Raw genomic sequence first — 23,554 nt, forward strand, 5'->3', positions numbered from 1 at the left:
AATATTTTGTATAGAACTGTAAGTCTCCACATTTTAGAAAGGAATTTCCTTAAAAATTACTTAACTTGATCACTATCGCAACCCCTTAGGGCAGTATTTTATTTTCCTCATTTTACAATAAGATAAACAGGTTAAGAGGAGTTAACATACAGCGCTAAGATCACAGATCTAGTAAAGGATAAAGCCAACACTAAACCAAAACTTTTTGACTCCAAACCCCTCCTCTTTCCAATATACAACAATGCGCTCTATTCTCCACCTCCTTAAATGTAAATAAACCATCCTGCAAAGATCAGTGAAAAACAGCCGGGTATTACTAAGTGTTCTCTCAAATATCTATACATGCCCTTCAACAAAATGAAAGCCCAGTCTACTTTCAAATAAATGAAAATACAAAATGGACAAATCAGCACCATTCACTACTATAAGAGTTAGCCTAAGTCTCTTCATTTTAATGCACTGAAAGTTCTGTTCCCAAAATTAAATTTTAATGACTTCAATTAAAATCTCTTCTGTATGTTTAATAACATTTTTAAACTACCCTTGGAATAACTATTTTCCATCTGCTTTTACTTGCCTTTATAACTAAATAAGCATTAAATCTTTGAAAATGGGAAAGTGAAAATAAAGAATTTTCCATACTATCAAGCAACCATTCTTTCCTAGGATTCAACTACGTAATAGCTGTGAATATTCCAATATCTTACAGCTATCAAATTTCATCTTCTTCCCAAGGCACAAAGTCTGATGACAGCTGGACAATAAGACCACACACAAGAATTACATTCTCCTAAAGACATTTCAGGGTGTAGCTATTTATATTCAATATCTTCTAATATTTTTTAAAAGTTCTATTGTATAAAGGCTCTGATTATTGTTTTCTTTTTAATAAAAATAAATTTTGAAACAATTTCTTGTGGAGAATACCAAGATTACACCACTTTAGCCTCCTGTTACAACAACAAATTTTAAAGATTTCTAGAGATACTAAATTCCTCCTCAAGACAAACCTTGCCCTGGTGTAGATTGGTATCAGTGCAGGTGCAACTACAACTCATCAGTTTGCTACTTCTGAGGGGCAATAAGAAACCACAGGCAAATGTGTATCACTGTTGATTTCTTTATTTCCTCTACAAAATGAAGTTACCAACTTCCTAAGAGAATTATGAAGAAAACAGTGTATGAGTAAATATTTACCAAATAGTTTTATCATTACTGATTTCTTTTCAACAGACTCCTCCTTCCTTCAGTCATCCACTGGGCAAAGTGTTACTACCATACAACTTGTCTAGCAAGGCTCCACAGTCAAACTCAGAGTCTGTTCATTGCGGCACTGCAAGAGATTATATAAATAGGAAGCCAAGAGAGAGCTTGGCAGTATGACCTGTTCTGTGTTCCTACAGGAGAGAATCTCAAATCCCTACAAACTTTAAGTGGATTTAATTATTCAATTATTTAATTATTTAAACTATTTAATTGAGCTTATTTGTTTAAGTATTCATGGTTCTTAAGACAGCATTACTGGGAACATTACAGGGAACAGGTTTGCAAGGCAACCAGAGTCTGAATGGCCAACAACTGGCATGCCCCTCAAAACATACCCAACTAGTTTCAAAGCTACTTCCACAGTTTTTATCAATAGTAGAAGTGAGCCAATGACAGGTTACTGAGGAAAATTTCATATACCCATTAGAATCACAATGTATTTTCAATGAAGATGCCCTTAATAAGTACACTACAGGAATAAACATCATGCTACGTATCAGTCTATGAAAACTTTTAACTTTAACATAAAAGAAGAGAATAAAATTACCACAGACTGGAGGCACCTGGGTGGCTCAGTCGGTTAAGCGTCTGCCTTCAGCTCAGGTCATGATCCCAGGGTCCTGGGATCCAGCCCCGCATCAGGCTCTCCACTTGAAGAGAATCTGCTTCTCCTTCTGCCCCTCCCTGAAACCCCCCCCACCACCACCCCGGGCTCCTGTGCTCTCTCCCTCCCAAAGAAGTAAAAACTAAAATTAATTAATAAATTAAATAAATAAATAAAATTACCAAAGACTGGTTTTGTTATCTGTCCCATACCAAACTTTATCTTAGCTCCTCTTTTTTGTCATGATTACTCACTAAGATTCTCTTCTCCATTTGCTCTCAGCTAACAGTTAAAAGTGACTATGGTCAGGGTTCAGGCTTCCTTTTGAAAGTAATCATACAGTACCAGATTTATATTTATATATATATATATGTATATATATATATACACACACACACACACACATATATATAAGAAATTATTTTACTTGGGTTTATATATCTATGTGTAAATTTGTCTCCGCTTAGCACCCTGAAAATTCCCATGCAAACTGACCAGGGAAATATCGGTACACTCCTTGGCCCTAAAGATGAAAAAGTGTATCCCTCCTCAAAACAGAAATTGATTCCCTAAATCATGTACTGGCCAAGATACTCAAACACAAAGCTCAGCCTGAAAAGTCAAATTCCAAGAAGAATTTCCTTTATGTTAACAAGTTCACCACCATTATTTCTTCTGTATTAAAGTAATAAATTCTCTACTCTAGGCTTTTAGTCAAAAAAAGAAATTCTTATCTTGAGTTGTAAACAATACCTGGGAGACACACACAAGGGGGGAGCAGGGGGTCTATAATACCTTTTCAAAAATCCATGGAGATAGGTGGATTTTAGAATTCATTTTTTCAAATTTAAGAAAGAAATATAGTGCACATACCATATATTACAAATCACTTCCAGCACCTGGTAACCATACAACTAGGAAAACAGACTGTTAACGGCCTCCCTTCAGATAAGATCAGATTTTGCCATTAAAATAATGTATGCTGAATTTAAAGGAAAAATTCTGACTCTTTGGGATTTCAAAATCGCAGATCAGGGATTGTGGATCTATGGCAGGTAAAAGGTGATCTTGGCGTATAATAATCACACCATCCCATAGAATAAAAGGAACAAGCTGATGCTTAGACAAGAGACATTTATATTTCTTATGCTCTTGAAATGGTTCTAATTACTTGCCTACCTAGAAAAGCATTATCAATTCAAGCGGTCTATAAGTTCCCACCATGAAACAACTTTCCCCTTAAACTTCACTCTACCTAAATTGGGACCAAAAGTGAAAAACATTTTCTAAAACCTTTAGCATGTCAATGCCAAGCAGACAGGCAATGGGCCTCTGACCAGATGACAAAGTCAGCTAGATACAGTAAGCCTTCCAAATAGCAAAAACCTAAGAGGACCTGCTAACTCAGGTTTTTGCTATTTGAGAACCCATACAAACTCAGATTCTCTAAATTACCTTGTGGCCAAAGCATGCTTCTGCCACTAGTTCAAAGTGAAGCCTAGTATTTTTTCCTCTCTAGTGGTACAGCAAACCTTTTATTTATCCCCAACAACCTCAAAACAACATATGCCTCAAGGACTGAGAAGCTTGATGACTGTAATTCCCTCCTAGCAGGGATCCCTGTGGTGCCCCACCACTACTCACAACTCTTGCTGAGAGCAGGAGCACATTTGCTCATTGACTGGAGCTGCACGATCATATTAAATTCAACCTGTGTTCTCTACATTAACCACCAATGTAGAAGTGGTGGAATAGTAATCATGAGTTGATCCCGTTCATTTCAAAGCCTCGCAATGGCTCCCTGGCAAAACCACCGGAAGAAAATAAACTGACAATTTTTGAGAGGTTTCCAAAGAGACTTCCCTTGGGTAACGAATAATCCTTCAAATTCAGAGAATTCCCTCAATTCAAATTCAGCCACCTTCCTAGCACCTAAAACAGACCTGACAAAATGACACCTTCCGCCAACATTTTTAATAGCCAAAAACATGGTTAAGGTATGGTAGTGGTTGCTTTAAACAAAAAAAAAAAAGTCTTCTCTTCTATCTTGCACCTAATCTTAAATTGCTTTATTGTTATATTTTGAAAATTTCATCACTGAGTCACTACTCAATGCAATAAAAATTAGCAACCGATCCCTGATCTGTTTATACATTTCAGTGTGATCTTTATGCTCCCAATCAGCTTAGAGTAGCTTGGATGACTCACCACAGTCTTTATGAAAGCACAATTTTAACCTGGAACACACCAGAGCACATTTCAGACATAGAACAACAACAACAAAAACACAAAGCTTTCTCTATAAAAATACACATTTTCTTCTCAAGTCATGGGCATGTTAAATTACAGGATGATCTGGCTGGAAACAGAAAACAAGGGTTCAAAAGACAAGCGACATTACTAACAAATTTCTCTGTGAGTTATGGAATAACAATTTCCTCCCTAACAAAACAATTTGCCCCCTAATGTGATGATCCTTTTTCATAGACTTCTGTGGGAGCAAGAGAAGACCCAAGAATAAAAACAGCTGAATAATATGCTCTAGACAAAGCATAAAAGTGGGCTTCTCACTAAAGAAAGATAATATAAGCCTACATCCCACTCCACCTTTGCCCCAACCCCAAAGATACAAAGCAAAACAGGGGGAAGGCAATGCTAGAAGCTAATCATGACGCACCTCCCTACAACTTGTTTTACTCAATGATTAATTAAAACATATTTATCTTTATTTTTTAAAGATTTTTATTTATTTGACAGAGAGAGACACAGCGAGAAAAGGAACACAAGCAACGGAATTGGGAGAGGAAGAAGCAGTCTTCCCACAGAGCAGAGAGCCCGATGTGGAGCTTGATCCCAGGATCCTGGGAGAATGGCCTGAGCCGAAGGCAGATGCTTAACAACTGAGCCACCCAGGCGCCCCAAAACATATTCATATTATAACAAATATGTTTGTGTTTGGGAGTAGAAAGTAAAATGCACAAAATTTTTAAGGTAAGATTTCTTCTGCTCACTTGCAATGTGTTGCTTCAGGCTCCCAGGGGAGTTTATGTTACTTCTCCTCTGCTATTAAGAAAAAATTGGAGAAGCTCTACTCTAGAGACTATTAACACTCTCTCCAACCTGTCTCCCAGCTATTCTATCCTCTCAGGTCACGTAATTTTTATTTTACTTATTTATTTAGTCTATATCTCATTCCAGAAAAAATGTCAAGTAGTTAGAGAATACGGAGAAAACACTACATCCAAATGGCAATGCCGAAGCATGGAAGAGGGTTTCAAAAGCTGTACACATTTCTGTCTATCATTCTGCACTATACAATATCTAATCTACAAAATAATAGTATTAAGAAGAAATCCACTGTAAAAGAAAAAAAAGGTAAGATTCTTAGGTCCCTGGTGCCCTTTCAAAGCTACTCTTCTAGGGGAAAAAAATCTTTTAATTTAAAAAAACTACTGCCTGATTTCTTCTTAGACTTCTGACAACATATATAATTTTATGGCACTGAAAAGCAACTTTGATATTTGCCCTTGTGGGGGGCATTTCCTCACCTCCACCACCCACCACCACTAACATAGCACCTAGTAGATAATGTTCAATAAACATTGCCTATAAAGCTGGTTCTAAGTATTACTGTTAATTATTAATATTATCATTAGTATTACTTAAGAGGATGCCACAATAATAATGGCAGCTACCATTTTTATTTTTAGAGAGGCAGTGGAGTGGGCAGAGGAAGAGAGAGAGAGAATTTTAAGCAGACTCCACACCCGGCACGGAGCCAGACACAGAGCTCAGTCCCACAACCTTGAGATCATGACCTGAGCCAAAATCAAGAGTCCAGACGATTAACCAACTGGAACACCCAGGCACCCTTGGCAGCTACCATTTTTGAAACTGCTGTGTGTCAGGAAATTTATAAAGATAATCTTGGGACGCCTGGGTGGCTCAGTGGGTTAAAGCCTCTGCCTTCGGCTCAGGTCATGATCCCAGGATCCTGGGATCCAGCCCTGCGTCGGGCTCCCTGCTTGGTAGGGAGCCTGCTTCCCCCCACACCCTGCCTGCCTCTCTGCCTACTTGGGATCTCTGTCAAATAAATAAACAAATAAATCTTTTTTAAAAAAAGATAATCTTACTTGATCCTCATAAAGATTCTGAAGGTAGGCAGTATCATCTACTTTTCACAAAAAAGTATGGTCAGATCATTGAACGGACTTGCCTAAGGACCCCCAGCTAATAAGCTGCAAAGCACTGATTCCATTCCAATTGTCTGGTTCCTGAGCCCAATTCCTCTCACTATCCTATAGCGCCTCTCTTAAGAAGTCAAGAATTCAAGAGCCTTCACCGATAGACTCCAATTAGATTACACTCCATTTCAAAAGGCACAGGTCGAAGAATGATGGGAATCCCCTCAAGTTACCACACAACCAATTTACACACAAATATAAATCTCTACATAATGTCATCTTATACTCTACTTATATACAAATAAAAAATGTATTTTTACATTAAGTAATTATCCAAAGTCACTAATTTTATACATCTAATTCCACCATTAACATCAATCCTTGGCCTGATAATTTATCTCCCTCTGAGTTCATTTCCCTAAGGGTACTCATTCACTCTCTTAGCTTTAATTATAACTTACAGGCACAAAAAACAAAACCTACATCTCCTATCCAAAGGAAATTGAAGTGTAGATAAAAAATCCACATGTACAAAAAGGTGTTCACTATCACATTTTTTATAACAAAAAGCAAATTAACAAAATCCCTAAATGTCAAGCAGTAAGAAAACTAAATTAAGTTATACTATATCCATTCCATGTAATATTATACAATAGTAAACCAACTTTATAAAGTATCTTTAAGTACATGATGAAAATGCTCATAACATTAAGTGAAATAAAAAAGGAGGACATAAAATGAAACCATTATTAAGCTCTCAACTTTGCAAACAAAGAACTAACTGGAAAAACAAAACCAAATGGAAACATATCAAAACATAACAATTTTCTCTGGACAGTGAAATAATGGGTGTTTTTTTTTCCTTTGTTGCTTTTTCTGTTCTCCAACTTTCTTTTCAATGATGACTATTAATTTTATAAACAAAAAAGAGCTGCTGTTGTTCTTTTTTTTTAACCAACATCTTTAACTCATCTCCCAGCACTTTTCTCTCTCTCATAAATCCCACAATTAGCTAGAAGAGTTCCAGGTCCTGTGAAATTTAAAATGCTCAAAACAATTCAGCATCTTTATTTCCTCCAGCACAACCACACTCCAGTTATGCTAGAATTGCAACCTTAAGTCATTTCTCTTAACCTACAGAAATCCAGTTCTTCAAATTCTGTCAGTCCTTTCTTTCCGGTATTTTTTCGTTCCTTCCCCATATACTAATACCAAGTCAAACCTTCACCAGCTCACCCCTAGATTAGCATATTTGCTTCCTGAATGAATAAATTACTTTCAAAAAGCATAAGGCCTGTACAAATGAAAAACTTCCCCCAAAAACAGTAACTGAAGAATGAAAAGCTGTATTCCTTTTAAAAATTAAAAGCCGGAAAACAGTTCTTACAATTATTTCCAAAAATCTTGGGCAAGAAGAAATTATGTTACAAAAATCCACTTTGAATAACAAAAAGCAAAACTTTACTTGCTAAGCAAGATAATTTTTCAGAAATATCAAAGATAGATTCAATATATACAAAGATAGCTTACAAAATGAATATACCCATTCTGTTTCAATATTTCTTACTACTTAGATTCAAAAACTAATAAAGAAAAATTTTTGGATATCATGTAAATATTTAAACTACTAAAAATTAAATCCAATACCACAATTTAGTTCTACACACTCAAACTCTGAAGTTGGAGGGAATAGTGGATTTAAACACCTGAAGTACCTCCATTTTATCAATCCTTTCAATAAGTTTTCTCCTGATACACTGGCCTAACATAACACAGTAACCTCACTTTGAACTCTTACAGAGAGATACACCTCTCAAGGTCACTGTAAGAACATCACAGACTCTATCATATGAAGGGGACAAATTCAGTCTTATGATAATGCAAGAAAATTAACACCTTGATGAAGAAACAGCATTATAACACATTACTCCAGACAAAAAAGTAATAGAAATACATTCTCATCTTTTCCAATGACTTTTGAAGAAGTGTCAGCTATCATACAACTTACTAGTTTTAGGAATAAAACTTTTTTTAAAATAATGGTTTTTTAAACTATAAAATATATTGTATGCTTTCACCTAAAAAAATTCTAAGTCTGTTTTATTATTTCTCAAAAAAAGTCCAACATGAAATTAAGTTATCCTCCAAAAGAACATAAGAAAGCAAATTATACTGCACAACTAGTTTTCATTAAGCAAAAGCTTAAGGTCTTAACGAAGTTATTCCAAATATAAGAAAACTCTAATCTTTAAGTCAGCTCTTCAGAAAGATCTTTAGCTCTCTTTAGCTCCTTATATTGCTGCAAATAAACAGGCATTAGGACATATTAATATCCTTTGAAATCAGAATAGAAGATTATTCAGATGTCAACAAAGTATATAAATAAAATATTATTGCTACATCAATTTCTTCTAGACTTTTAAGATAACAAATTGACTATAGGAAAACCACATATACCAATATACTCTGATATAAAATAACCACTTATGCCATTATGCTTTCCCCACAATTTAAATCCATTCACTAATTATTAGAGGTCATAGCTTTTTTTTTTCCTGGTATTTAAAACAAACCACAAAGATAAATATAACTATATCCACTAAACACGTGTTTAAGTTCAAACTTTCAATGGACAAGTAACAAATCTAACAGTTTTAAAATTTAAAATTTCCTACTCCAAATAATCAAATACCATATAATTATTTCTGCAATATAAACAAATAATTTCCTTCTTCACATAATGCAAGTGACAAGAAAGGCCTACAAATGTTCCAATGTCACGTTTATAATAATATATACCACGTTCATGCATACTTTTTAGTTTCACACACTACATAAACCACACATTAATTTTAAAAAGTGAAAAAATATAACTGCCTTTATTCTAAAAACAGAAAGTTTTTCTAATAGCAAGTTTCTAAATAAAGTTCATGTCCTTGATGCCAATGAATATCAGTTAAATATATTTTCCACAATTAAAGTTCGAACAAACAACCTAAAAAGAGCAATGTCACTACTCAAAGAAATACACTAAGCATCTACTATGTATCAGACAAAGTAAATTTAAAGTACTGAAAATGAATTAGTTGCAAAAATTGAGACATACTCAAAACAGTAGTAAAGAAAGTAAAAGAATATAGCCGCCTTCTACATTAACTAGTAATTTTTTCTCCCCACCCCAAAAAAGTGACAATTTTCAAATAATTACCAGTAAATGGAAAGGAGATAGGAACAGAGTTGGAGTTTGGCTAACATTTTATGATATTCTTTTGAATAGAGACAATATCAGAGCATATTTAAAACCTAGAATGCTTTTATTTTGCTTATTTGAGGTGTTAAACATTCTGTATTTTACCCATAAGCTGTAATTTCATCATGAAAAATAAATTTTAATAAAGTTACTGAATTATTTTTAAATAGAAACACTTTTTAAATATAAAGCAGTATTAAGATGTTATCAGTTATGACATTTCCTTCTTTCCTGATGTTTTGCTCTTATAATATCTTAAAAAATCAATTACCATATTACTAGGGAAAATAAAAGCACCGGTCAAAGAGGAATTACCATATTTCAGCCCAGGAATTTGACAGAAGTTTTAAGATGATGCTGTCCATGGCTTTTTTTTTTTTTTTTTCCCATCTTTGAGAACTAAGAAATAAGTTTAACTTAAAAAGAAAATTATAGGTTTTGAACACTGGAATGGACCTTGCTTCTTACTATTTATTTTTCAAATCATTGAGTTTAAATAAGTTGGAAAAACAAAAAATGCATTCTTAAAAAAAAAATGGGATAAATGTTAATAATGGAGCAAAGTAATTATAAATATACAGAAAGTCAATTTAAAGACCATAGCACCAGTGTAGGAATAGAAATCTGATTTAACTTATTCTAAACATTATCCTAATGTCATCGGAATATGGAATTCAGACACTTAATAGATGTCATCTGAAAATACATCTTTCTATTCATTTATTTGTAACATCATTCCTTTAACATTTTAACTAACTGTCCTCAAAATTGTTAATTTGCTGCAGTCTTTCAATGGAATAGCCATCTTTTAAAATAAGTCTTACTAATTACTTCTTGACTCAATTCCACTTTTCATATTCATATATCAAATAGCATTATTTCACCAATTTTTTAGAACCCAAATGTAAATAATGCTAATAGGCTGTAATTTTGGCAAAATTTAAAAATACACATATGTAAATAAACATTAAACAAACAAAAAAACCACACATGGACCACAATCTTCTGATACTCGCCCAAACATAAAAGCAGGATATAACCCCTTGTACTCAAACAAGACAAATTCAGCTTAAAAATTCATGGAAAACAGAAAAATCTTACATCAATATTTAAATTCTCAGAAGTATCAATGGATCCTAAAAGCAACAGCTCTCATCTAAGGCTTGTTTTTGCTTCTAATTTGAACTAGACACTACAGAATGACATAAAAATATTAAAATACTTCATATTTTTCTACTAAAATGTATCAAACACCAAAATATGAGTGTCTTATTTTAGATAACATCTTACCTGATCCACTGAACTGACTGCTTCCCAGTGTCGTTGGTCTGGTCTTCCCACTATTAACAGGTGGAGAAAACATCTACAAAATAACCCAAATGTATCTGTTAGTCCTGAAATTCTTCTAGACTCCTTGCAAACAAAAGTCCACCAAGAATCATCAGTTACTGTATTTCAGAAGAAAGTTAAGATAAAATTGAAAATATACATTCAGACCCAGAAAAGCAAACACACTAAGTGATACTATTTCCTAATGCTACTTGGAAATACTGGTTATCATCTGTTCTCAAAACCCAGTCACTTACATTAAGGTTAAAAATTATAAATTTTTGTCCATGATCTTCACTTTCTAGCAGAGATCTCATTACATTTACACTACTATTCAATACACACAGTCAGAATCACATCCAATGAAACAACTACATAGAGTAAGGATCCATTATAACCCAGTTTTAGAAAGTAGGTATTGGTCCTGCCTCCTAACAACAGTTAATAAAGGAATTCAACCCATTTGTGATAAAGTAGTAGGCCTTAGGTTTCAGCTATTTTAAAGTCCTTTAATTATTTCCCCATGATAAAAGATTTACAAATATACATATATATGTATACCTATACACATACACAAATATACATGTCCTTAAAAGTGTTCAAACAGGCTGGAAATTCCTGCCTTTAACTGGCTTTTTCATCACTGACCTCTTTCGGGTATTATAAATTCTATCACATCTTCGAAGAGAAATGGAGTGCACCAAAAATAATTTTCTTTTTTCATATAAAGTTCAAAATCCCTAATAATCATCAGGGTCAGAAGGTGACTCAACCAAAGCTCATGGTTACATTGTTCTCCTTTTAACTGGTTAAATCAAATGACCCCTCTGGCATTAAAGTTTTAAATCTGCAAGTCTAGACATTACATCAAAGTTCAGGTGTCCAACTCGGGGGAGCTGGACTCCAGCCCTGAGAACTACTGCTCAAAGCAGATGGAGTTCACGCTGCCTAGTCTCCACGTCGCTCCCCCCCCCCCCTTTTCCTTTTTTTTTTTTTTTTTTTGGTAAACCTCAGCAGAACCCTAAGATGCCGCGGAAAGCTCTCATACCGCACTGAAGTCCAGCAGGTCGCTCAGCTCCTTGTCGGTCCCTATAGCGGCCATGCGCTGCTGCTGGGGATTCATCTTCAGCCACTTCTAGCGGGTCCTAAAGCAGAGGAAATAGGTTCAGAGAGACCACTGAGGCCCAAAGAGTGTGAGAGGATGAAGAGGGGCGTAGGGCAGGAGAGCTGTGGGCTGACTTCCACTACCCCACTCGTTCCCACCGCCGTGCGGGCAGGGGGCAGGAGAGCCCAGCACCGCGCCGGGTCGGTGAATCCACGCGTTTCTCCGCGCGGCCCGGGAGCGTCGCGGCGGCTCCCGCAACTCGCCGCCGCTCCCGCAAGTTTCCGAGCTCAACCCTGCCCCCTCCGCGGCGCCCCCACCCCGCGCGGCCGCCGGGTGTTCGGCGCGGCGCCCGGCCGGGCGGGGGTCTCGAGGGGCGGGGTGAGGGGCGACTGGGCGTCCAGCGAGCGGAGCGGCGACGAGGGGAGATGCGAAGTGACTCACAGGCTCGGCAACAATAGAACTGACAAGTTGCAGGGAACGCGCCTCTCGTAGGCCCGCGTCTGCCGCCGCCGCCGCCCGGACGTCCCCAGCGGGCCCCGGGGGTCGGAAAGCAACCCCCGCGCGTCCGAGGGGCGTTTTTAAAAAGAAAATACAAACCTCGACAACTAGTCTCGCTCTTGCCCGGCGTCCTCCTCCCCCGGCTCGGCCTCCTCCCACTTTTGCTGCCCTGACTGCGGCCAGCCAGCCCCGGACCTGCCGAACAATGAGCCCGGCGCGGCGGCCGAAGCAGCCTGCTCTCCCGCGCGCCCCAGAGCCGGAGCCGTGTGCCGAGCGGGGCGCGCAGGCCGAGCGCGCCGCCAGCGGGCCTGGCCGCCCGCGACTCTCGCCTCCGCCCCCACTCCGCTCCCCAAGTTGGAGGGAACCCCGGGCTCGCCTCGGTACAAAGGGGCGCGGAGTTGGGGCGCGGGGCCGGGGTCGCCTCCGCTCCGGCAGGGACGCGGCGGCGCCCCTCAGCCCCCAGCCCCGCCACGGCGTACCCCTCCCGCTCGCCTCTTCGCAATTACCTGCCGCCCCGTCTCCGCATCCAACCACCCCGATTAAAGTTCACTTTGGCCGGGAGAGCGGGCTCGGGCTTCCCCTTGCACCTCCCGGAGGCTCGGCTCACTTTGCCCCGCGCGAGCTCTCGGATCCGGGCGGGAGAGGCGGCTCTCGGGCCTGGCCGCCCCTTCCTCCCGGGGCGGGCTGGCGGTCCCCCCGAATAGAACTTGTGGGTCTCCTCAGGCGGACATTTTTTTCGCTGAGACGGCCTCAGCACCGCGCTCGGCTCCGCTCCGGATCCCTCCGCGCCGGGAAGAGCCCCGGGTTAACCCTTCCGTCCCCTGCTCGCTCCTGCCGCCTGCGCCGAGGAAGTGGGGCCAGCGGAGGGGGTGGGGAGGAGCCGGCGGGAACGGGGAGGAGCCGCCGCGCTGCCGGTGGACAAAGCCCGCGGTGGGGTGAGGCGGGACGAAGTCGGGGCTGCAGGGGAGGGGCGGGAGACGCGCGCAGGCACCCTGCGAAGTAGGACCGGGCCGCCCGCCGAGGGCGCCTAGTCCGTGCCCCCGGGAGCAGGGAGGCAGGCACCGTGGCGCCTCCTCTGGCTTGTCCCGCTCCTGCCTCGGACGGCAGAGCGGCGCGGTGGAGACGCAGCTGCGGGCGCATCTGGATCCGCTGCTCAGGCCACCCTGTCCGAGGCCGCAGAGCCCTGGAAGCTGCAGTTCCCGACCAAGCCACACTGGGCCTGGACGTTCCAGCCCCGGGAGGCTGCGCCGCGCTGGCGGGGTATGCGTGTGTGGGGAAGGGAAACCGAGCCACCTCGGTGTCCGCTTGGAATTGCTGCAGCTGGTCGAATTCGTTGCTGAGCAGCACGCAGGAAAAGGGTCAAAAGCTCCCTCAAACTATACAAAGCAGTGTGGGCTTCAGGTACCCAAACACTCCACTCACACATCCCCCAAGTCTACAATCACCTCTTCCCACGCGAATCCTGTCGGGGCCACGGAATTGGACAGCAAGACGAGTTCTTGGAAACGGATCAAGCCAGTGCCTTCATTTTGCAAAGATGGCCCAGGGAGGTTTGGTCGCACAGCCGCCGTCTTGGCGCAAATTCTAACTTAGCCCGAAGAAGCTCCAAGCAGAGAAAAAAGAAGACAAAACTAAACTTAAATTCCTTTCAGTTTGGAAATAGAAGTAAGGTTTTCTCCAGTGACATCCAATGTTTTAAGTCTTTTGGCTCAGTGAGTGTAGTAAAGACCAGTAAGGGCCAGGCAGTAGAAACACTGAAGAAAGAAGACACAACCAAAGTAACAAACTGAAGGAAGCAGCCAACGCTTTGAGGGCAACAACATGGCAAAAAGGAGTCATTGAAGCCCAGACTTGTATGGAAACAAGGAGGTAGATTTAGCTGCAAATATGCAATTGCTTTACTTTATTACAACGCAAGCTGTCCAGAGGGAGAAAGCAATTGTTGCTTGGGGCTGGGGGTTTCCAAGACGTTGCCAATGGACACACCCTGGACCTTGTGCCATATCCTGTGGTAGTTTCTCCATTATCCGCTCTCCCTAGGTTAACACTCCTTGTTCTTAGCCGTCACATCCCTGCCCTGGCTGAGGCCTGCTGGAGCATGTGGTTCCAATATAAACAAATTAGCATAATTCCAACCTAAATAAAGCAACATAGCCCCATCCCTGCCACAGTTACTGGTTGGCAATGGGGACGACACAATTTGAGACAATGAGAGGAACAATTTGCTGTGGACTTTTGGGGACAGTTTTGTTTGTCTGTTTCACGTATTCCAAAACAACTTCAGCGGCAACCTCTTCTTTCTGCATGTACTCCAAAAATCAGGGATCATAACAACAACAACAAAAATTGAAGGAACATCACCAGCCTGTTGTATGAAGAAAAAAAAAGAAAGAAAGAAAAATAAGGAGCCCCTGGACTGTAGGCAGCTGTTTTCCAAGTACAAGGTCCAGCTAGATTAAATGAAGTAGGCATGGAGAAAGCAAAGAGATAGGATCTTTAATGATGCTTTTGAGGCTCTGATCAAACAGCTTCTGAACCCAGGTCTTCTTTCATTGATGAAACCAACAGAATTCGAGTTTTCTGCTATTTGTAATCTAGTGTGTTCTAAGTAATACAGACCCAACGGCCATTTTTTGCAGCAAAGACCTAAACATCAGATGGGAAGTCTGACTAGAACTTTTAAGGCCCATTCTATCACTCAGTGGTAAACCTGAAGAGAAATATTGGAGAAAGGAGAATGTAATCCCATCTGAAGGATTAAGGCTGTTTTCAAAAAAAGGAGGGGGGGGGGCGAAGAGGGAACTAGTTTCTTTTCTTCTTTCTCATATAACTAATTCAGAAGAAGAAATAGCTATCTACCCAAACCCTCACTTATGAGGGCTCCTTTACTCCTTTGAAGGAGTGACTGTTGAAGTTTTTCACATCTATTATGGCCCATACTGGTTTTTTTCTCTTTAGATTAAATACTCCTTAGGCAATAGGCTTGCCATGCATCTGTCTGCACCATGCACCTAACATGGGACTGAATACATAATAGACACTCAAGAAAGGGAGGTTGGAATTAAATCTATCAATCATTTGACATTATAACATGAATTAGTTTTTCATGCTGTTATGTAATCTTTGTATATATCATTTTTAATACAGGAATATTATTCCCACCAATGGATTTCCTATAATACTCCCTATATATATGGAAGACAAAGAGAATATAGAAACCACAGTTTTGTGTCACTTATAATTAATTTCTGGGCCTTTGCTGACCTTGTTAAATAGAGCCAGAAGGCTTTACTGAAAAGCTCAGGGGGAAAACAACTAGTAATACAAATTCAGCGATAATTTAGGGTATTGTATCTATAGTGTAAATTAGTCAACATCAATCAATATTGAAATATAACGTATTTCTTGATTTCTTACATCAATCAATACTGAAATATAACGTATTTCTTACATCCAAGGTTGGTGCTGAATGCTGTGAGGAACAGAAAATCTCAAACCCACTCTGCCTTAAGAATTTTGTAATCTGATATATTTTATTTCCCCGTCCATTCACCTTAGCCTGCCACTGGGCAGACACAATAATTCTGTCAACAGAGTTTCAGTAACCACTTCCTAAGAGCCCCCACTCTATGCTCAAAAACACATAGACACAAATTTATGAGGAAGAACTGAGTTGCCCAGAGAAACCTTTACAGTCAAAAGTAATAAAGGCAGTGGGCTTTGCTTTCTTGGGAGATTGACTTGAATTTGGCCTCTGATTAAGAAGGAAGTATTCTAGAAGGTTCATAGAAGGAAGAGGAGGAGGAGAAGGAAAGAGAATAGAGCTAATCAAGTCAAGTGGCAAGTTGCTATCTAGATGGAGTGAGTGGCCTCTTAGCATAATCCAACTAGAACCAAGTTTGGTGGGTAATGGACTCTCTTGTAACTCCCTTCTCCACAGGAGAGCATCTAGAAGTTCTTGCATTCTTTTCCACAACTATCCCCTTGGGACTAAAGGGAACAATTTTATGTAACAATTAATTTTATAAATGTTACCTTCAGTTCATGGCACTTCCATTGCTGATGAACTAAGAGCCAAGATTTTCCACACTATTATCAATCACATTCTACTAGTCAGCAAAGGTCCACTCTCCTCATTCTCTTCTATCAGCTAGCTAGAACCCCTTGCAGGATTTCCTGGTACAGATTTTGCCTTTTCTCTCTGTTCATAGGTAAAAAGAGTTCTCTATTCCTTGCTAATGTGATTTATTATTTAAGCCACTAAATGGCTTGTGTGAATGCTATTTTCAGACTTAAGGAGATATTCCCTAAGGGTCCATCTTATATTCAATGTCTTTTTCCCCTTTAGGATTCCTTCTTTCATATTTCATAAAAGTGTGCATTTATACCAAAATCAAGACAAATTCAGATTCAGAAAAGGAAAAAAAAAATACTGCCACTCTAAAACATCAAGCCTAGATGGCCATAGATTTTAATTTTTTTAACTCAGTATAGTAGACCAAGTAAAATAAATAATTTCTTTTCCCAATTCCTGTGTATATCCTTGCACAATGCCTAGTACATAGTGGATGCTCAGTAAATATTTATTGAAAAATAATGGTTCTGTACTTCTAGATGGATGGCAGTTTAACACATGCTCTGAAGTTTACTCCCTCCTAACATCACACTAAGAACTCAGTAAAAGGATTTTTTAAAAGATTTTATTTATTTGACAGAAAGAGCTCACAAGTAGGCAGAGAGGCAGGCAGAGAGAGGGGGAAGCAGGCTCCCTGCTGAGCAGAGAGCCCGATGTGGGGCTCAATCCCCGGACTCTGAGATCATGACCTGAGCCGAAGGCAGAGGCTTTAACGCACTGCGCCACCTAGGCACCCCAGTAAAAGGATTTTTTAAAAATATTTTTATTATAGAACGTATCAACCCTCTAAAAGAAAAAGTAGACTGAGTAGTATTAAGAATCTCCAAGTACTTAGTCACCTATCTTTTGTTTTTAATTTTTTTTTTTTAATTTGACACAGAGAGAGAGAGAGAGATCACAAGTAGGCAGAGAGGCAGACAGAGAGAGGGGGGGAGCAGGCTCTCCGCCGAGCAGAGAGCCCGATGCGGGACTTGATCCCAGGACCCTGAGATCATGACCTGAGCCGAAGGCAGAGGCTTAACCCACTGAGCCACCCAGGCGCCCCTTAATCACCTATCTTTAATAATTATGGATTTTTCTATCTTTCCTCCTGCTTCTCCACCCCCATGTTAAGTTAAAGTAAATCATGCCATAAAATGACTTTGTAAGGGTTAAAATCATAGAGAGCCAAAGAAGAGATAATGGCAACAAAACCTGAGAAGTCTTTTAGCTGGAAAAGCAAATGAGTGATAAAAGTTGTTGTAGACTATCACAACTGCATCTTAAGGGAGCAATGAGGTAAATCGATAATCAAACCTATATATACTAAAGTGTCACTAGAAGACTCATAACCAGCCGGTGCCAGGTTCCCCTTGAAGTGAAGTAAGGAAAGGGGGGAATACTATAAGGAGGATTAGTTGCCAATCTGTTTAAGAAGTAGTCAGATTCCCTTCCCAACTCCATGCAGTCAGGCAGACAAATGCCTCTCTCCTACTGAGGCAAAATACTGCAAACTTACTCTCTGCGGATGGTGAAGCAGGAGGTCTCTCAGGGGTGAGGGAATTAAGTTAACATTGTGTATTAGACAATAAGGCCTCCAGATACGTTTACCAGTTTGGCTCCCAGATTCAGGGCAGCCAGGATTTCAACTTCCAAGGAGAAGATTAGAAGATCTTTCTATATGGACTCAGATCAACCCCAAAGGAAAGACCTGAAGATACTGATTTGAAAGGTTCCCTAACTATAAGCCCAAAGAAAATTACTCTAAGGTAAGTTTGCAACTGACAAATCCCCACCTGTATACTCAGAATTGCCCGTCAGCAGCTTGTTGCTTTAATCTTAAATATGAGCAGATGACCGAGGATTATCAGACACTTGAGAGAAGTCACTATCATATGAGACATTTAGACCTTAAGAACTGAAAATAAGAGCATATAAGCTTAATAAAAGGACTGGAAGAAAACGTTGAGAAAATTTCCTAGAATGCAAAACCAAAAGAAAGGACTAGTTCAGGGAATTATTTGGATTTTCCAAATAAGAAGGCCTCCAAAAATGGGGGGAGGGGCGGGGGAGAGAGGGATAATCATCTATGAAACAATCTAAAAAAAATTTTCAGAACTGAAGTACATGAGTTAGCAAATTAAGTGGGTTCACCATGAGCCTACCACAATGGATAAAAATAGATCTATACCAAAGGCTGTGATCAGGAAATTTGAGCACACAGAAGACAGAGAAGACCTTCAAGCTTCCAGAGAGAATATAAAACAGGACAAATACCAGGGACTAACACTCAAAATGATATTGTGTCCACTGTTCAACAACAATACTGGGAGCTAGTGGGCAGTGGAACAAGGACTTCAAGCATTCTGAAGAAAAAATATTGCTAAATGAATTAATGATTTGGAGATTTTTTTAAAAGATTTTTTTATTTTTAAATAATCTCTACACCCAATGTGGGGCTTGAACTTATAGCCCTGAGATCAAGAGTAACACGGTCCACCAACTGAGCCAGCCAGCACTCCCTGGGAGTATCTTTAAAATGACTTTATATATCATTATTAAACCAACTATTGCTTTTTTTTTTTTTCTTGTTTTGGTCAATGTGAGATAGGGATGAAGAGATATGCCTGACTGGGTCCAATAAAACACACAGGGTAATTGGGGAGCCTGGGTGGCACAGTCCATTGAGTGTCCAACTCTTGGTTTCAGCTCAAGTTGTGATCTCTGGGCCCAGGGTATCGAGCTCCAAGATAGACTCCATGCTCAGTGCAGAGTCTGCGTGAGATTCTCTCTCCCTCTGCCTCTCTACTCCTCCCCTGCCCCGCTCTGCTCTCTCTCACAGATATAGAGATAGATAGATAGATAGATAATAATAAAAAAAAAAAGCAGGCATCACCTGCAAATATACATACAATTTTTACTCTCTATTTTCTCAACATTTCTAAAGCATTTTGAAAATATTAGTGTTCTCTGAACTTTTAGCAAAGAATCTTTTTAATTACTATATTCTCTTTTGAATATAGTTAAATTCAATAGGCATATCTCTTACAGTCAGATCTCATTCATTCACTACAATGAGGAAAGCATCCTGAACAGCAAATGGCTTTTTTAGAATGTATCTTTGCCATGTATTTGAAGAGGCAGATATCTAGAAACTAGACCAATTAATAGAATTGTCTTGCAGAAGCTGACGTACAGCTGCAGAATAAGCCTACTTATTCTGCTCTACCCACTCAACCTGCCCTCGTTTGGAATAAAAATTGGAAAACTGATGTGTACTACCAACAGGGACTGAAGACATCCCACTAGAACATAAGCCCTACGGAGGCAGAAATTTTCTGCTGTTTTATTCATTGGTGTACTTCAAGCATCTAGAAGACACTGCCAGGTACGTAGTATGTGCTTAATAAATATTGGTTGGGTTTATGAAAAACTGAAAGGGTACATGAATGACAGAAGCCAAATTTCCAAGTAGCAGCTAAATTTCCAAGTAAATGAAAAATGAAAATTAAATTTGCATCCATATTTTCCTACTGACCACTATTAAAATAAAACTGGTAAAAAAAATAGTAGTAGACATTTGTCATAGTCATGAATGTTCACCGCATTGTAAACAGCCTTTCTGTATTAAAAGACATTTCAGTGATATTGCCTTCTATTTCTAACATGTAAAAGTCAGACTCAAAATTTCCCAAGACCCTTTTGCATCCAGGATATAGACTTTTGACCTGGGAACCTGCTTGAGATTTTGATTCAGAAGTAAGCAACTTGAGGAAACAGGCTATGGTTGGAGCTGCCACTTTGTCATTAGGGTGTTGGTCTTTCCTTATTGATTTGTATAGATCTTAACATAGACCTAGCTATCTTTTTGTGATACTAATAGCAAATATTTTCACTTGTATTTTGTCTTTATTTCTTTTAAAAGATTTTATTTATTTATTTGATAGAGAGAGAGAACTCAAGTAGGGGTAGGAGGGGCAGAGGAGGAGGGACAGGCAGACTCCCCACTGAGCAGGGAGCCTGATGCAAGGCTCAATCCAAGAACTGTGGGATCATGACCTGAGTCAAAGGCAGATGCCACCCATTGGCTGAGCTACCCAAGCACCTCTCGTCTTTATTTTTTAATATGCAAAATTTTAGAAATATTTTATTTCTAAATCAATGTATTCATCTTGTTTGGGCATTGAGGTGTATGTCATACTTAGAAAGGTCTATCTCCCTTTGAGATTGTAAAAAATAAATAAATAAAATTCACTCATAATTATTTTCTAGAACTAGTAGTTTGACTTATTTGTGTTTAAATCTTCAACATAACTGTAATTTCTTTTGGTGAAAGGAATGTGGTAGGGGCTCAGTTTATTTTTTTCAGTTGGCTATCCAATTGTCTTTATCTATCTATTTATTTTAAAAAGATTTTATTTATTTATTTATTTATTTGTCAGAGTGAAAGAGAGCAAACACAGTTAGGGGGAGTGGCAGCTAGAAGGAGAAGCAAGCTCCCCGCTGAGCAAGGAGTCCAACATGGGACTCTATCCCACAGCACTGGGACCATGACTTGAGCTGAAGCCAGACGCTGAGCCACCCAGGCATCACACTGATCATTTATTGAAAGCAATGCTCTGAATTAGATATCTATACTAAATTACTTAATTCTTTCATTCAATTCACTGTGTTAAAGAACCAGTGCTCAATAATCAAGAAAGAAAAGTAGATGAAAGAAAAAGGATAGTGGAGAAATCTAAGTTTAGAGGTAAAGATTTTATGAGATTCTTGTTACTATCAGTGACAACCTCTTTTTTCATTACCTGGAAAGACAACCTGGTGTTTGGAGTTGATAACACTCTTTTTTTTTTTTAAGATTTTATTTATTTATTTGACAGACAGAGATCACAAGTAGGCAGAGAGGCAGGCAGAGAGAGAGAGAGGGAAGCAGGCTCCCTGCTGAGCAGAGAGCCCAATGCGGGACTCCATCCCAGGACCCTGAGATCATGACCTGAGCTGAAGGCAGCGGCTTAACCCACTGAGCCACCCAGGTGCCCAAAGAGTTGATCACACTCTTAACAACTATTTGAAGAAGAGCCCTCCCTTCCCTATTACGATCACGTACCAACCCTCTCATACTTGGGTTTTTAGTGTGTAGAAGTTTTACTTTGTTGGAATAAGGAGTCACTTATTACCTGTGTTATAACATAATAAGGATTCTCTGTTCCTTGTTTCTCATCTCATGTGTTTTGGAAATAATTAATCATTGATCTATTATTGTGGCCTGCACAGCTCTCTAAGTATATAAGCTGACCTCCATCCTGCCAGTAAGAGCACATGTGGGTTAGGAGCTACCTGCCTTTAAAAGACACTCTGGTATTAGAACCCTCCAGAAAGGAAGACATTGGCCTTAAGTATTTGTACTATATGCTCACTAACTGAACATAATAAAAACAAAATAAAAATATATGAACATATAGAACCAGGCCTGAGATTTTTCATGGGAGTAAGAAAATTCTTTTTTCGCTTCCTCAACTCCTCTTGTGACCTCAGCTCTCTAACTTCTGAGAATAAGCAGATAGAGATTACTTAGGAGAGTAGTTATCAAAGTGTGGTCCCAGAGGCACCTGACTGACTCAGTTGGCAGAGCACCTGACCCTTGATCTCAGAATTTGAGCCCCATGTTGGAAGTAAAGATTACTTAAAAAAAACAAAATTAAATAAATAAATAAATAAATAAATAAAACAAAGTGCGGTCGTTGGAATAGTAGCAGCAGTTTCACAGTTCATTAGAAAAGCAAACTCTTGGACTCCATCCTTAGAAACTCTGAGGGTGGAGCTAGCAATCTATTTTTAATAAGTCCTCTCTGTGATTCTGTTGGACACTAAAATCTGAGAAATGGCATCTTAGTTCTGTTGGTTCTATGAGGTCTTTAATGCCTCGGGACAAAAAAGATGAACATGAAATGGATTGCCAGAGTGTACTTACTTTGAATAGATAAACATCACTGGAAAAATGTACTTGGCAAGGTAGACCAATGCTGAAAGGAATAAAGTGTGTATGAATGAACTGTTTTTAAATGGTTGCTAAAAGCAAATGTTATTGCTGGTGGAAAGTCCAGGAAGGGGGCGCCTGGGTGGCTCAGTGGGTTAAAGCCTCTGCCTTCGGCTCAGGTCGTGATCCCGGCGTCCTGCCCCCCCCCCCCCCCGCAATGGAGACCCGCATTGGGCTCTCTGCTCAGCAGGGAGCCTGCTTCCCCCTCTCTCTCTGCCTGCCTCTCTGCCTACTTGTGATCTCTGTCTGTCAAATAAATAAATAAAATCGTTAAAAAAGAAAAAAGAAAAATCCAGGAAGAGGTGACACCAAGTTCAGCTTTCACCACATATCAGGTCTTATGATTTTTTTTCTTTTAAGTCATTGGTATAATAGGCAAATAAACTTACTGTTTATTTTAACATTTATGAAAAAATCAGGAGAATGCACAGTCAACATTCTCAAGTTCTTAGGTGGATATGCCTTCAGTTTCTTTCAACTAGGGATTCTTCGGGGGAAAGGCTACGGAATCTCCTTTTCTTATTAATAACTGTATCTTCTCTCTAGCCCCAGTAATCCTTCAGTAATTGTTTATTAATTAAATGAGAAATTGTATTTTCAGTGAAAGTTGCCTTGTCTTGAGTTCATTCCCCCGAGTGTTTGATAAAATGAATTGATTGACTTGGATTGGATGATTTAGATTGCACTTAATTATCTGCACTTTCATTTGAGAGGAGTTAGGGAACAATTGTTCTCATATACTGCAGAAATATTTTATTTTAGGACCATCTGTTGAATTTCTAATTTCACTGCACCAGCATTTTTATGCAATTAAACATTAAATTTTGGTGATTGGCACATTCTTCTCTAAATCCAAAATATCTTGCTGTAATTTTTCCTGTTTCATTTGCATTATAAGCCTTCAGGATTTTTTTTATTGTTTCTAATCTTTAAACATATCACCTTAAACTTTCAAACTATATTCAGTAGCATGATAAAAGGATGCCATTGAATATTTTAAATATCTTTTACTTCTTAGGGTTTGGGAATGAAACCTGAGGAAAATACTAGATGGGACTGGCTCATTATTCCCCAGGTCTTTGGCTACTGTTTTCCACTCCATTTCTAATTTCTATTTCCATCTTGATTTTACTTTATTTTTAATAAACTATGTTTGGTGGGACCTAA

The 23,554-nt window shown here is 39.3% G+C and overlaps 1 protein-coding gene across 2 annotated transcripts in view; it reads right to left on the minus strand.

The window, feature by feature from the left end:
* TCF12 (transcription factor 12) overlaps positions 1-13,007 on the minus strand; it is a 381,460-nt gene extending 368,453 nt beyond the window's left edge. The window contains exons 1-3 of one of the 2 annotated variants that reach the window (XM_032864863.1): positions 12,743-13,007; positions 11,682-11,778; positions 10,595-10,667 (exon numbers count right to left, since the gene is read on the minus strand). In XM_032864863.1, coding sequence (XP_032720754.1) covers positions 10,595-10,667; positions 11,682-11,756 — 148 coding nt within the window. In that variant the 5' untranslated portion in view covers positions 11,757-11,778; positions 12,743-13,007. The remainder of the gene's footprint in view (positions 1-10,594; positions 10,668-11,681; positions 11,779-12,742) is intronic. The other variant, XM_032864864.1, reaches the window with a different exon arrangement.
* Between the last annotated feature and the right edge of the window lie 10,547 nt (positions 13,008-23,554).

Source organism: Lontra canadensis, unplaced genomic scaffold, assembly GCF_010015895.1.
Source record: "Lontra canadensis isolate GAN:19392208 unplaced genomic scaffold, GSC_riverotter_1.0 scaffold28, whole genome shotgun sequence".
In the NCBI taxonomy this organism is placed as follows: Eukaryota; Metazoa; Chordata; class Mammalia; order Carnivora; family Mustelidae; genus Lontra; species Lontra canadensis.